Here is a 15,283-nt window from a genome sequence, read left to right as displayed (position 1 = left end):
TCGGAAGAGTGTCAAAGAAGACGTTTTATGTTACTATTTTGTATGGATTTATTATGTTTGCGGGTGTGGTGTGTGTTAGTTAGAATAATTTTTTTTCTTCATCAATCTTATTCATTCCTCACAAAAAAGAAAAAAAAAATCCATTTGATGTGTATATCTAAGGATGTGTTGATATTAGTTTTGGTTATTTTGAAATGGCTATAATGTACAAACGAAATCATTTTTGTCTTTAACATGTAGAATTGTAAACAAAGCTGTAAGCTTCATTGTCTTCTCTTTTTTCACATATTTTTTCGTGTTGATGTTGCAGATGTCCAAATCCAATCCCACAGTTGTTGACCATTCTAATATTGATGAGAGTCCTGAGACACCAACTAGAAGGAATCCAACTCCAAACTCATTGGTAGCCCCACAGCCTTCTACGGATCCTGATCCAGGGCTACGACCACCACGAGTCCCCAAACATGTAAGTTCTAATGCTAGAAAGAATGCTTCTGACATGTGGGATCACTTTATTGTAAATCCTTGTGAGAATATGGATGATAGGACAACAACGTGTGATTATTGTGGGAATGTGCTTGCATGTCCAAGTAAAAGTGGTACTAGTTGTCTACGGAATCACTTAATTCGATGTAAAAAGTACCCCTTGAATATGATGGATAAGAAACAAAGGATCTTAGTTTTTCAACAGACACAATCACATGACCAATCAAGTGGTATTGCTGCCACTTCCACACAATCTTCACTTAGAACTTGGAAATTCAATCCAGATAGGCTTAGACGGTCTCTAGCTAGAATGATCATTGTTGATGAGTTGCCCTTTAGGCATGTAGAGCATGAGGCGTTCCGCGATATGATGAGGGATGCACAACCTCTATTTCAAGTTCCCTCTCGTATTACTGTGGCTAGATATTGTTTTAATATTTATGTTGAGGAGAGAAATAAGTTGAAGGCCTTTTTTAGTAAGTTTAGTAAGAGAGTAAGTCTTACCACGGATACATGGACATCTTGCCAAAACCTTAACTATGTGTGTTTGACGGCTCACTTCATTGATGATGATTGGAAATTACACAAAAAGATCTTAAACTTTTGTCAAATTGCTAGTCACAAAGGTTTATTGATGGCAATTGAGAGGTGTTTGCTTGATTGGGGTATTTCTAAGGTTTTCATTGTTACCGTTGACAATGCAAGTTCTAATGATGTTGGAATAAAATATCTCCAGAATCTGTTAGAAAGTTGGAAAGGTACTGTTTTGAATGGTTGGTTCTTGATGTAGAAACAAGGTGGAATTCTACGTACTTAATGTTGGATGTGGCTTTAAAATTTCAGAAAGCATTTTAGTTGTAGGAAATCCAAGACATTAAGTATAAAGATGAACTTACTAGAGGGGAAAAGTCAAGGGGTTTGCCTATGCCTTGTGATTGGAAGTATGCCCGTTACTTGTTACCTTTTTTGAAAGTTTTTTATGATGTTACTCTATGTGTGTCGGACTCACTTTTTGTTATTAGCAATGCATACATGCATGAGATCTTTGCCATTGGAATGCAGATTTCAACATGGTGTAGAAGCAATGATGTTGGCTTAAGTACTATGACTAGGAGAATGAAGGGAAAACAGGATAAATATTGGTCAAATATTGATAACATCAACTTAATGTTATTCATTGCAGTGGTGTTGGATCCTAGATTCAAGTTATATAGGATATGTGAATTGGGTTATTAGTAAATCCTATGATGATGCTAATGCTACACTTTTGAAAACAAAAGTGCATACTAGGGCTGTGCAAAAAAAACCGATAACCGAACCGAACACGGTAACCGAATCGAACCGAATCCGAATTTTCGGGTACCCGAAAATTCGGGTCGGTTTCGGGTAATTTTTATAAGATACCCGAATTTTCGGTTTGGGTATCGATTATTTAATTTAAGATAACCGGGTACCCGGTACCCGGTTTTACAAAAAAAAAAAACCAGTTTTTAAAATTTTTTTTTACTTTCAATTTTTAAAGGGCAAAAGCCCCAAATAGGCAAATAAATTGCCCTAAAATGCCCATCAGCGTCACTGCGTCAGCCGTCAGGTCCCGCACTTTGCTTTCATCTCTCTCAAGTCTCAAATTCTCTAGTCTCCAGTTCCACTCTCCAGTAAAATGTGTCAGGTCCCGCAATCTGCACTCATCTCTCTCAAATTCTCTAGTCTCCACTCTCCAGTACGTTTGTGGACTGATGTTGAAGATCATATTTTCTTTACAGTTAAAGTATCATGAAATTCTTTTTATCAATAATTCTGCTTTATTTTGTCTTCATAACCCTTCATCCTTCTGTTTTAACTCTGATTTTTGCTTCTTGTGTCTGGAAATGCTGCCCTCTATGTGTCGCTCCTAACTTTTTCCAATTTTTTATTTGTTTTTAATATATTTTGTTTTTATTTTTGGAGCTTTAACTAATTTATGGGAAAATTAAAGGCGATATGCTATATCCAACCCTCTCTTTTGCTTAACTTTCTTTTAGTTAATTTATTTTAATTATTTTGTGCCAAAAGTAAAGATCATGAAACCCTTATGATCATTATTATTAGGGAAAAAAATTTCTAAATAAAAAGGAAACTTATCCTGGACCTTTAAGAGATTCTTAAAGGATGGAAATAAAAAAGAAACATCAGCGTGTTGTGCCCATATGTTAGCTTGTTGGCGAAGTGCATAGAATTGTTTTATGTGTTGGTGCTTAAGTAATTAATTAATTCTCCACTGAAATTTTCTTCTTAAGACTTCAAGGTACTGCAAAAATTCTCTAACATTCGGCTTCAGTCTACTTCCTTTCACATACTTTCGCTGCTGCTTCTTCGATTGTAAAATTATTGAATGAAATACCCCCGATGGAATTGTATCTTGTAAAAAATTAAAAGTCATGATGAATTTTAATCAAATTCGGGTCATAAACCAGGTATCCGGTTTTTGACCCGAATATTCGGGTATCCGTAAACAGGGTATTCTAAAAATCGGTTCGGTTTACGGGTACCTTTTTAGGGATACCCGAATATTCGGGTACCCGATTTTTTGTCTAAACCGGTTCGGGTACCCGGTTTTGCACAGCCCTAGTGCATACAACTTTGTACTCTTTATTTGACCAATACAAGCTCATTTATAATTCTCCAAGTGGGCAATCTAGTCAACAGTCTCAACAAGCAAGTCAGGTTAATGTGGAAGATGTAAATGTTGATCCTAAAGAATTAATGTATTGTATGTACGATGAGGCAATGGTTGGACAGGAAGTTACGGTGACCAAATCTGAGATGGATAAATATTTAGAGGATGAAAATGAGCAGCGTCACAAGGACAAGATGTTTGATATCTTGAATTAGATATCCAATTCTCTCTTTGATAGCATGAGAGGTGTTGGTTATGCCGGTTTCTACTATTGCATCTGAGTCAGCGTTTAGCACTGGGGGTCGTGTATTAGATCCATTTCGTAGCTCCCTCACTTCTAAGACGGTAGAGACTCTTATTTGTACACAAGATTGGATTCGGGGCTACACGTGAACCATTCATGATTGAGGAGAGCTTGGAAGAGATAGCAGAGCTTGAGTCAGGTAAAATTTTTGCTTTAGTTTCAATTATTGGTTATTATGTTGTCTTTATTGGATTTATTGACTGGATTTTGAATTTAACCATTATTTATATGACCTATTTATTGTAGAATTTGTATCTTCGGCAATGGGAAATACTACTCGTATTCATCTTGATGATTGAAGGTTTTGCAACATTTAATTGAGGTTTGATTTCTTTAATAGTTTTTTTATTGTAGGCAATGAAAAAAAATATGATTTAATTTTTATAAACTTCTAACATTTAATTTTTATTTGGACAGAAATTGGGAGATCTGCTCGTATTGACTTAATGTTGGTTTCCGCTTTCCACTTGTGGGGTTGTATTTGCCCAATTTCTTTTGTTGTTTTCCATTGGGACTTATTTATTTATTTTGTTGTTTTATTATGGAACTTTATTTTTATTTCATTTCAGATTTTTATTTGTATCAATTTTTAATTTATTATTAATAATAGTCAATGGATATGTACGAATGTTTAATTTTTATTTGGATATGTATTGTTTATATTTACAATTTAATTTAGGACAATTAAAAAAAAATTTATCAAAAAAAAAAAGGAAAACCGGTTTTTCGGTTAACCGAATAACCGATTTTCCCTAAAACCGGTTCGGTTCAGAAAAATGGTTAACCGAACCGAAAAGCGGTTAACCGAACCGGCTTTTGAACACCCCTAGGCTTAAGTCGACCCTGCGCAATACTATTATTTAGAAGACAAAATGCTCAATATAAATTTTTCCATGGGATGATGAGCGGTGTGCTTCTATTAATTTTAAAAGAAATAAACAAAATTTCTTACCTATTGTTGTCTGAATAGTGCCATATGTAGGGTTAGAAATATTCAGAGACAGGGCAGGGACCTTTATCTCAATGTCCCCATTAAGATGGCGACTCCTCTAACCTCGACCATGACCCCAACCTTTGATTTTTTGGAACGGGGCCGAGGGCGAGTATCCTTGGAAGGAGATGCAATACCCGCTCTCGGCTCAGCTTCGCATCGAAAAATATTGAGATTTTTTTAATTTACATTTGAATGAAATATTAATTATATGTATAATTAATATCGTTTATAATATCACCGGGGACGGGGATAGGATTAGGTTGGGCAGGTTTTCACCTTTCCCCATGCCTTCCCCCCTCTCGGATGCTTGAGGTATAATTTTTCCTCGCCCCTAACCACGGACTTGTTTGAGGATTTTTTCGTTTGACAAGATTGGACTTTTCTGTGTATCCAAGCCCGTTAGGTTTATCTACCATCCGTGGGCATGCAGATGGTAAAAACAAGTGTTTTTTTTTTTTTTTTTTTTTTTCCCTTCTGGTTAAATGTAAAGCCGATGGATCTTGAGATTTACCCCTTTCAAAAAGCTAATTAACTAGGAAAGAAGTAGGTTCAAATAACATTACTGATATAAATATAATGAAATTTCAATATAAATTCAGAGTACAAGGTAAGTTTCCGTTCCCAATATATATTTTGGAATTGGAAAAATAGAAAGGATATTATATGATGGTCTGGATTTGTTGTTGAATATAAGGAGAAAGTAACTAAAAAAAGCTTAAGAAAGATAATGATGGTTAGGCATAAATAAGCCAAAATGACCATGAATAAAAAACAACGATCATAGAAATGAAAGAATATCTTATTATAAAATAAAGTCTGACGAATGAGTATTGAAAAATCTAAACAAACGAACGTCACATGAGCAATCATATGATACCACATGCACATGAGATTTACACCGACTATTGAGTCAAAATCATATGGGTTCATAGTTTTGGTGCAACACAAGTCATGTGTTGGCGACCAAACCAATTTCTTGCTTATATTTATTAATAATGTAATATAAGTTCCTAGCTATTTGCTTGTCTTCAGCTTGTTTACAGGCACAGAGCACGCAATCCCAGAGCACATGAGCAACATATATATCATCTCTTCATTTATGGTGTTAATGTGTTCAAAATAAGTGATTATCGTAAAACATATAATGCATTAATTTTCCTTCATATGTAATTAATTTTAAGACTTAAACTTTTGTTTCTTCTCATAATTAATTATCCCATTTATATTTTTACATATCTTGAGATTTCTTTACAATTAAAAATAAAAATGATATTCATAATTTCATACTTCATCCGTACAATTAAGTGACGGTGATACTTCTTATTAGCAATTTTATTTTATAAACTCCAATTTTAAAATTAAAATAAGTGAAGGGTTTATAAAGTAAGTGAAATCAATAAAATGTCAACTCTTTTAAAATAAAATTAAAAAAATGGAATGAAGGGTATTTATGGAATATAAGGGGCATCATAAGAAAAAAAAAATTAATTTTAAAACTTTGAAAGGAGGTATTGGGGTTTTTTTAGTATATCATCTCTGGTGCCAATAAATCCACTCAATCTATTAACGTCTTTTGTATACAAGAACATGTTTATTAGATAGTCCCTCATAATCACTAGTATTAAATAATGTCGCCCGTCCTAAATTCGAAGGTCAAAGAGTGAATTTACATATACGATAAGGTTTTTTTAAGATGAAGGTAAAATATAATTTAATACTCCCTCCGTTTTTATATAAAAGTGGTTTTAAGCTTTTGCACGAGTTTTACTAAAAGAAAATTTTGTCTCTCCCACCCAACTTTTTCCCCTGATTTTGCAGGTGGAAAACTTTCCCACTGCATATTTAAATAATTTACATTTGTCTTATTTCATTTCTTTTATTCTGCTCTTTCGTCTCTTTCTTTTCTTTTACTCTGTTCCATTTCTTTTATTCTGTCGTTCCTCACTCATTTCCATTTATGTTCCATTTCCATCTCTTTGGTGACCGAACAATGTAATAGTAGAGGTGTGCTTGGGGAAATTGATTTAAATGTTCTTCCAACATTAGAAGCTACAAATGAAGTTGATGACATAACCGAGACAGTTAATACACATGTGAGTCGAAAAAACCTTACAAATGAACAAAGACAAGCAATTTTTAAATCTCTATTTGAAGCAAAGTGTTAATGGACAATTGAAGAAAAACACTACATCTGAGGTGGCTCAATTATTTTCAGTTAGTATGCACAGAGTCCAACGCATTTGGCAACGGGGAAAAGAAAATGAAGTTTTGGATTCTAACACTAATGTATCTAGCAGAAAGGCACTCAATTGTGGGCGTAAGAAGGATGACACTGAGGTCTTTATCTGCTATCACAAATTTGTCAATGACAACATTGTTTAAGCGGTTAAAAGAGGGCTCCATACGTCGTCATTCAAATGCTATAAAACCTTTATTAAACGTGGAAAACATGAAAGCTAGAATACGCTTTAGTTTATCGATGATTGAACATGGCAACAACCCAAGTTGTTTGAGATTTATAACCATGGAAAATATTATTCATGTTGATGAGAAGTGATTCTACATGACAAAGCAGTCAGAGAAGTATTACCTCCTTCCTGACGAAGACGAGCCTTTACGTATATGTAAGAGTAAGACTTTTATTACTAGAGTCATGTTTCTGGCTGCAGTGACACGCCCAAGGTTTGATGAATCAGGGAATGAATTATTTTCTGGAAAAATCGGGATATTTCCTTTCACAAATAAAGAACCTGCAAGGAGGAGTAGTAAAAATCGTTTTATCGGAACCATGGAGACTATATCAATAAGGAAATTTATTGATCTTACATAGTTAAGAAACTCTTGCCGGCTATCCTAGATAAGTGGCCAAGAATTGATGCAGGAAGTCCAATATTTATCCAACAAGACAATGCGAAACCTCATATTGGTTTGGATGATGAGTATTTTCAAAGTAATGCTACTAAGGATGGCTTCGACATACATTTGATCTGTCAACCACTGAATTCTCTAGATATGAATGTTCTAGACCTTGGTTTTTGTAATGCGATACAAGGACTACAATACCAACAGGCACCAAACTTTATAGATGTGCTCATAGAGGTTGTTCAGAAGTCATTTGATGAATACTTGCCAACAAAATTGAATCATACGTTTTTAACTTTACAGTCATGTATGATTTCAATTTTGAAAGCCAGAGGTTTGAAAAAATATAAGGTTTCGCACATGAAAAAACATAGGTTGGAGAGACAAAATTGCCTTCCTAGGCAATTAGATGTTGACCCCGTTAATTGGAGAAACAATTGCTCAATGTCAATAAGTGTTACAATTGACTTATCTAGTATTGAAGACTATTTTTGTTTTGTCCATGATGTTCATATGGGTTCTGATAAGATATTATCTTTTAGGAGTAGTTTGTGTTTCATTTTTATTTTTTTATTTTTTTTTTACTGTAAAAAAATTTCTACCCCAACATACAAAAAAAAAAAGAACTTGTTCTATTTTATAATATAAATTTTTATTATGGTAATATATAACAAAATGCTAAAGCCGCACACTACACTTTTCGGTGTCACTCTACCTACCAAAAGATGCATGTATAGAAAATCAGCTTTAGCTTAAACTGAGACCAATGATATTTAGACATCATCTTGGAATTAATGAAAGAAATTCTTACTTTTTAATCGCGGGAAGGGTCCAACCACTTTCAGCCTTCAGGGGGGTGACTAGCGTTCTAGCCTCCACTCATCAATCACGGTGTTCAGACCCACCAACCCACTCATCAATCACAATATTGGCAGTTATTGTTTTATTATTTCTATCCAATTGATTTATTATTCTTAAAATTTAATTTTATTCTATTTAATTTAAAATATTTAGATTTTTTAATTTTTATATTTATTAATTTAATTAAATACTCCTAAACAATAAAAAATTTATAAATTAACAAAAATATCTCTACCTACCCACATATTTCTGACAACCGTGATCGATTATCGATATTTAATGGGTGGGTAAGAGTGTTTTTATTAATTTTAAAAATTTTATTATAAAAAGTATTTAATTAAATTAATAAATATAAGAAATTAAAAAATAATCTTACTAAACACATTTTTAAATTCAAATTTAGGTGTCAAGATAATGTGTCCTATCATCAAGTTTAGTGGAATTATTTTGGGAGAATGACTTTTTCACCCCCAAGGTTTGGCTGAGTGACACTTTCCCACCCATCAAGTTTCATAATGACATTTTCTCACCCTCTGTTAAATTCTGATAATATTTTCCATTTTAAAGAAGGTTAATATGGTTAATTTACATCGAACCACAAAAATAAAAAATAAAGAACGTTTGCGGCATAAAGTTTGGTGGGTTTTGACTTGAGAGAAGGCATGTCAGGATGATTCACATCTTATCAACTTACCATTGAAAAAAAAACATACCCGTTTGGATTTTATTTTCTGTTTTGAATAGTGTGATTCAGACTTTGACTGGCCATTTCTTCAATTTCCATGGCTGACCAAACCATTTTTTTGTTATCCTTAAATAAATAACTTATAATTAGAGGGACAAAACCTTGAACTACTTTAAGCATTTGGGAATAGCTTCATCAGTCAACTTTTGAAGTTTGACGCTCTCCTAGCCTCTCCACAGGATAAGATCGAGCTATGTTGGTCATTGTTTTTATTTAGGTTGCTTCTATGTTGGGTATTCTTTATTTAAATATGAAAAATCTTGATTGTCTGTCATCATATAATAATTACCTGTTCCCTTTTCAGGCCCTGATTGTGAACCAAATATTATATTTCAGGTAATTATTTAAATTCCTTTTTAAGTTTATAAACCATTTTTTATTTATTAACGAGAAACAGGTCCGACGAGGAATACGAAACCACTTTGGTATTGGAAACTGAATCAAAAGTCATGAAATGGAAGCTTCTGTTAGTTAACGATTTCACGCCAAATGGTAGTGTGGAGAAATACTTGACGGGAATTCCGAGTAGACAACGCTGACTTGAAATGGTAGCGCATGGGTAACGTCATTAATTTTATTTTCATCATATATTGATTTGATTGTGGTGTACATAGTGGACTTAATTTGAAATGGTTATCATAGTCATTGATGAAATATTCTTGCCTCCCTATTTTTATCCATATTTTTAATTATATTCTCAAAATAATATTTAGTATATTATTCTTGAAATATTATACTATCTTTTAATTACTTTTAAACTCTATAAGATTATTAATTTTATTAAATATCTCTTGAAAAAAAGTTTAAAAATTAACAAAAACACCTCATCAATCCAACTTGTCAGATTCTGATAACAACCGTGGTGATAGCCGAAATCTGTACAACAGCCCAAATTTCACCAATCTGGTCTTTTCCGGCTAGATCAACATTTTCGGTCAGATCTGACCGTCAGCGACGACCAAAGAAATGACCGTCGTTGACCGAAAACGACGACCACATCTTTGGTCGTTAGTGACATTGTTTTGGCCTTTCTGACCGTCTACGGCTATAACAGGCCATAGATCTGGCCTTTTTCGGCCAGATCCGTGGTGGATCTGGTCGGAAAAAGCCATAATGACTCGTTACGGCACATGAGCTTGTTATAGAAAACCCATCACTGTAAATTAATATGAACAGCATATTGTAGAGCAAAAATATTGATTTGATTGTGGTGTACATAGTGGACCACAATCAAATCAATATTGATTTAGGTTTTGTCTCTGCATGAGCTTGTTATAGAAAACCCATCACTGTAAATTAATATGAACAGCATATTGTAGAGCAAAGAAATTCTATTCAAAGATTGATAAACCCACCCTTCTTAGTCGTTCCTTTTATATGCTAAGGAACAGCATAGGTTTCAAGTTACAAATGAAGGGTATAATTTGAATACAGATTGAAATTGAAAAAAATCAATTGTCCTCAAACTAGCTGTATAGCTCTGCCAAGTGGTTTTCTCATGGATTTTTCTTCTGAATTTGTGGAAGCAACAGCATTGACAATCTCTGATACATTACTAATGTTATACAAAGAACAGAGGAAAAAACAGGGGAGTTTATAGAAAGAATGATCTGCATATCTTCCAGGGGATATCTTCTAAACTAAAATAACACTCAACCTTGACAAAGACAATATTCTATACAAAGGATGTAGAATATTAAAAAGTTCTCATGGTGAGATTAACATAAGATTAAAGAAAAGTTGTGAACACTAAAGCTTAAATAATGTAGAAAGGAAAGAATATGAGCATTGCTATACATACATCAAAGCTAAATATTGTTGGATACGCATTAAGAAAACAAAGAATAAGATAATTGCTTGGAGACAACTTATAAGAATGGGAAGAATTAAAATATCACAATCATGCCATGTCTTCAATATTTGAAAATTAAGGATTACGGCCAACTGAAGGAACTGCCCAAATCAAATTCTTCAAATGTCAACCAACACTACAGAAAGTAAATATCTTAAGATGCTTTGAAACGAATGGCCCAAGATCTCTTTCAGTTATTTCTTAAATCCTCTGGAAAGGGTTGATGATTCTGAACCAACCTATTGTTGCATGAGAGGACTGGCTCCACTTGGTCAGTTGTTCAGGAATCAGGCTTGAATTACGGTCAGAATGAATTCTGTAACGTCAAAATCGAGTTCTTCACCACAGGTAATTTCTGCTCCTCCTCCATTTTAAGCTAATTGTTATTTATAATCTGTTAAAACAACTCTATATATACAAACGCTTTTGATCCAAAAGCTTACTAAAAAATCAGTTCTAGCTTCCTCTTTCCGCTGTTTTTGCTATCACTCTACTCGAAATGAAGATGTTTTTTTTAATTGCTTATGCAGTAGAGGTACTTGAAAGGTGAACTGAATTGGCTGGACCAAAATGCATGCTGAAATCTGTAAGACTTAAAAGTGGCCACAAGCTACAATTATTCAGTTAAAAGTAAACTGCCTGTCTCAAAGCTGTCCAAAAGGTAATTTCTTTTCGTAAAATACAATGTTTTGTGGCAGGTTTATGCACGAGAGATGCTGGAGATCTTTGACTGAATTGATTAGGCCAAGGCAAAGTTGGTGTCTTTGGGGCCATTCTGTTGATAATTGAAGGCTGAGGACAACAGAGAATAGCGATTTCGAAGAGAAAACAGGGCATTTTGGTGTTAATTTTATGTTTATCTTTTTTACATTTGATTGTTCTTACTAATTATAATGATTTCTCAATTATGGTTTGAAGCATTGAAAATGGGTGCATGGCTGAAACTTCAATTTTGAAAGAGAAAGAAAATTTGCTCAGTCAAACAGAATGCTCATGTCTTGGTGAGTTATTTTAGCAGAACAAAATTTGCCTATGACGCGTAACCATTTCAAGTTACGCGTCATAGGCAAAAATATTACATCAGACGCACCCTAAATACTTAGTTGTCACTTGTCAATGCAATTTAATTTTGCGATACACAAACATTTAAAAAAATAACAGGAGAAGGATATTTGGTCAGCGCCTCAGCCGTCAAAATAAATAATACAGAAAAATTCTTCATCAGATTAGGCATATCAAGGCTTAAGCTCCTATATATGGGAGCAATCCCTGCATAGACATAGGCATACTTGAAAAACAAATGGCTACAAAATCTCAAACCACACAAATATTTCTCTCCCTGCTAGCCCTTTCACCGCTTATTGGAACCTCCCATGGCGGTGGCATAGCCATCTACTGGGGCCAAAACGGCAACGAGGGTAACCTTACCTCAACATGTGCCACAGGAAAATATGCCTATGTTAACGTAGCATTTCTCAACAAGTTTGGCGGCGGGCAGACCCCGGAACTCAACCTTGCAGGCCATTGCAACCCTGATTCTGGCGGGTGCAAAATTGTTAGCATTGGTATAAAATATTGTCAGTGCCGAGGCATCAAGGTGATGCTTTCTCTTGGAGGGGGAATTGGTAACTATACTCTTACCTCTACTGCTGATGCCAAAAATGTTGCAGATTATTTGTGGAATACTTTCTTGGGAGGAAGTTCAAGTTCCAGACCTTTAGGTGATGCTGTTTTGGATGGAATCGATTTTGATATCGAGAGTGGTTCAACTTATCATTGGGATAATCTTGCTCGTTTCTTATCGGCTTACAGTAAGCCTGTAAAAAAAGTGTACTTAACAGCAGCTCCTCAGTGTCCATTTCCTGATAGATTACTGGGAACTGCAATTAACACAGGGCTTTTTGACTATGTTTGGGTTCAGTTTTACAACAACCCACCTTGCCAATACACAAAAGGAGACACTTCGAATCTTTTGAATTCATGGAAAAACAATTGGGCGCCATCCTTGAAAGGAGGGAAGCTGTTTTTGGGGCTGCCAGCAGCCCCTGCTGCAGCTTGAAGTGGGTATATTCCTCCTGATGTGTTGAATTCTCAAATACTTCCCGAAATTAAGAAGTCGGCTAAATTGCGAAACTGTTTTGAATACGAAAGAAGCGCCCAACTCACCGCTTATTTATTATTTGGACAGTTTCCAAGGCCAATCAGAGCCAAAGCTGGAGATACGATTTCTGCTCAGATCACTAACAAGCTATACACTGAAGCAATTGCGTCAAGGACCGATCCCAAACAGGTTTGGGCCTGGGCCCGTTTAGGACCAATTTGGGTCCTAAAATTGCTCATGGGCCTAAACTGGTCCTACGGCCTGAAATTTTTTTTTTCCTCTTCATTTTTTTTATATTTTAAGGGTGAAACGAAATTTGGTTGAGGGTTTTTAGTATTTTTCAACGGTAATATTTATAAATTTTTTTGGGCTTAGAAATTTTTATTTTTATTTTTGTAAAATTTATTTTAACCTTTATAATTTATATTTATTTTAAAATTTATAGAGGTTTTTATATAATTATACAAAGAACTAAAAACGAAATATTTAAAAAAATTTGAGCTGAGGCCTAGGACTTAAAGGAGGGTCCAGTGGAGGGATCCGACCCTTCTCCTTAGGACCGGATTTTGGGTTGGGTTTTTAGACCCAGTCCCAAATACTCACCTCTACTTTTGTTATATAATATATTTGTGGATTTGCTTACAGATTGGAACACCATGGATAGATGGAACTCCTTCCATCTCACAATATGGCTATGCTATCAACCTTGGAGAAACTTTTCTTTACAGGTTCAAAGTTGAAAAGGTAAACTCGTAAAGTTCAAACTTTGTTATTTTTTCAACTCTAGATTTGCCCATTTATATTTATGGACGGGGTACAGGCAGGAACATATTTTTACTATGGGTTATTTGGGATGCAAAGATCAGCAAGGCTGTGTGGATCTCTGATAGTAGATGTGGGAGATCGAGAAAAAGGCTGGATTCGTCCGCCAAGGGTATGCTTTATTTTATAAATTTTCAGTTTCTAGAAGCTTCAATTATTCAACATTGAATTTGTTGGGAGAAAGTGAGAAACCAACACAAAAAGGGCTTAGGGTTAATGTAACCCTAATATAAGTGGGCTGAAAAAAACCTTCTCTCCTTATGGGCTAAATGGCCCATCCTCTACATGGAGGGAAACCGAACCCAACGGAATTGATTTTATAATATATAAAAAGGAAAATATTAGCTATTTACTGTATTCCCTTACGGTAGTGAATTGATTTTGGAAATTTTGGTTTCAGAAACTACTGAGTATTGAAGACAAAGATATCGGAGAAAGCAAAACCAGTGTCCATGGAAGCAAATCGAAAACGTCTCCATCTGAGGAATATAGAGGCCCATAACTAGACAACTTGTGCAGATGGAGCTCACCGGGCCGAAGTATTCAATTAGTAATTAGCTGTTTATGTGTTTTTTCAATATGGTTAACTGTTCTGGGGAGAGTGGAAATGATTTATTTCTAATAGTAAATGAAACATGTGGCAAGCTTGCAATGTAATCGCAGTTGATAAATGATTTCCAATAGTAAACAACAAATTTTCCTTGGTGTATCAATGAGATGTTAATAATCTCCCATTTTAGTACAAAAATTGTGATTGGAAACTCATCTAGCTTTGTTTTGTTTTAGTGGGTTTGTTTGCATTGAATTTCTTCTATTAGAAAATACTGAACCACCCAAAGTTCTCTCATTTCATAAAAAAATATCAAGAAAAATACTTACAAAGAAAGTTGTGTATCAAAACTTATTTTTAGATTTTAAAAATGTTATAATTTTTTAATTGTATCCTTTTTTTTTTTTTTTTTTTTTTTAAATGTTTGTGTATCGCAAAATTAAATTGCATTGACAATTAAGTATTTAGAATATTTCATCAATGATTATGATAACCATTTCAAATTAATTCCACTAAGTACACCACAATCAAATTAATTATTTCGTTTCTATATCTCAGTCTAATATATATTCTTAAATTTATAGTTTTTAAAGGTTGAAATAGTAGGCTGAGGCCTCTAGACTACATTTCAAAGTTGAATAAGCGTTGTTACAATTTTTGACATTTCTTAACAGTAGGTGATTTCTAGACTCTGCACTTAACTTGTCAAAATTTACCCATTTTGCACGAAGAAAATGAAAAAGAAGATGTGTTGCCCATTTTGCATAACAATAATAACACAAGTGGAGTTATAGATATTCACATTAATCTTGGAAATGGTATGAATAGTTAAGAGGAAATTATATAGATTCTTAATTTTGATTATGTAATACCATAATTTAAAGTTAGTAATACTACAAAATTTGTTAATTAATAATGGGGATGATATTAATTTTTAGAAAAATTTTATTATTTTATTAATTTTTTTGAAAAAGATGTATCCTGTGATACGATATGATACGCAATACATAATTCAAAAAATTAGGTTTTTGATATATGATACGATATGTT

At 34.0% G+C, this 15,283-nt stretch overlaps 1 protein-coding gene across 1 annotated transcript; it reads left to right on the top strand.

Annotated features, from left to right (window-relative positions):
- Positions 1-12,058: 12,058 nt before the first annotated feature.
- Positions 12,059-12,854, top strand: LOC116130027 (hevamine-A-like). The gene has a single exon (XM_031415777.1). The coding sequence runs from the start codon at positions 12,061-12,063 to the stop codon at positions 12,817-12,819; it is 759 nt and encodes a 252-aa protein (XP_031271637.1). The 5' UTR covers positions 12,059-12,060; the 3' UTR covers positions 12,820-12,854.
- Positions 12,855-15,283: the final 2,429 nt, after the last annotated feature.

This window comes from Pistacia vera, unplaced genomic scaffold, assembly GCF_008641045.1.
Source record: "Pistacia vera cultivar Batoury unplaced genomic scaffold, PisVer_v2 Contig106, whole genome shotgun sequence".
NCBI classification, from domain to species: Eukaryota; Viridiplantae; Streptophyta; class Magnoliopsida; order Sapindales; family Anacardiaceae; genus Pistacia; species Pistacia vera.
This window is presented reverse-complemented; position numbering and strand designations above follow the sequence as displayed.

Bases quoted from the DNA above. Each gene is read 5' to 3' on its own strand.
- LOC116130027 (XM_031415777.1), top strand. From the start codon at position 12,061: ATGGCTACAAAATCTCAAACCACACAAATATTTCTCTCCCTGCTAGCC.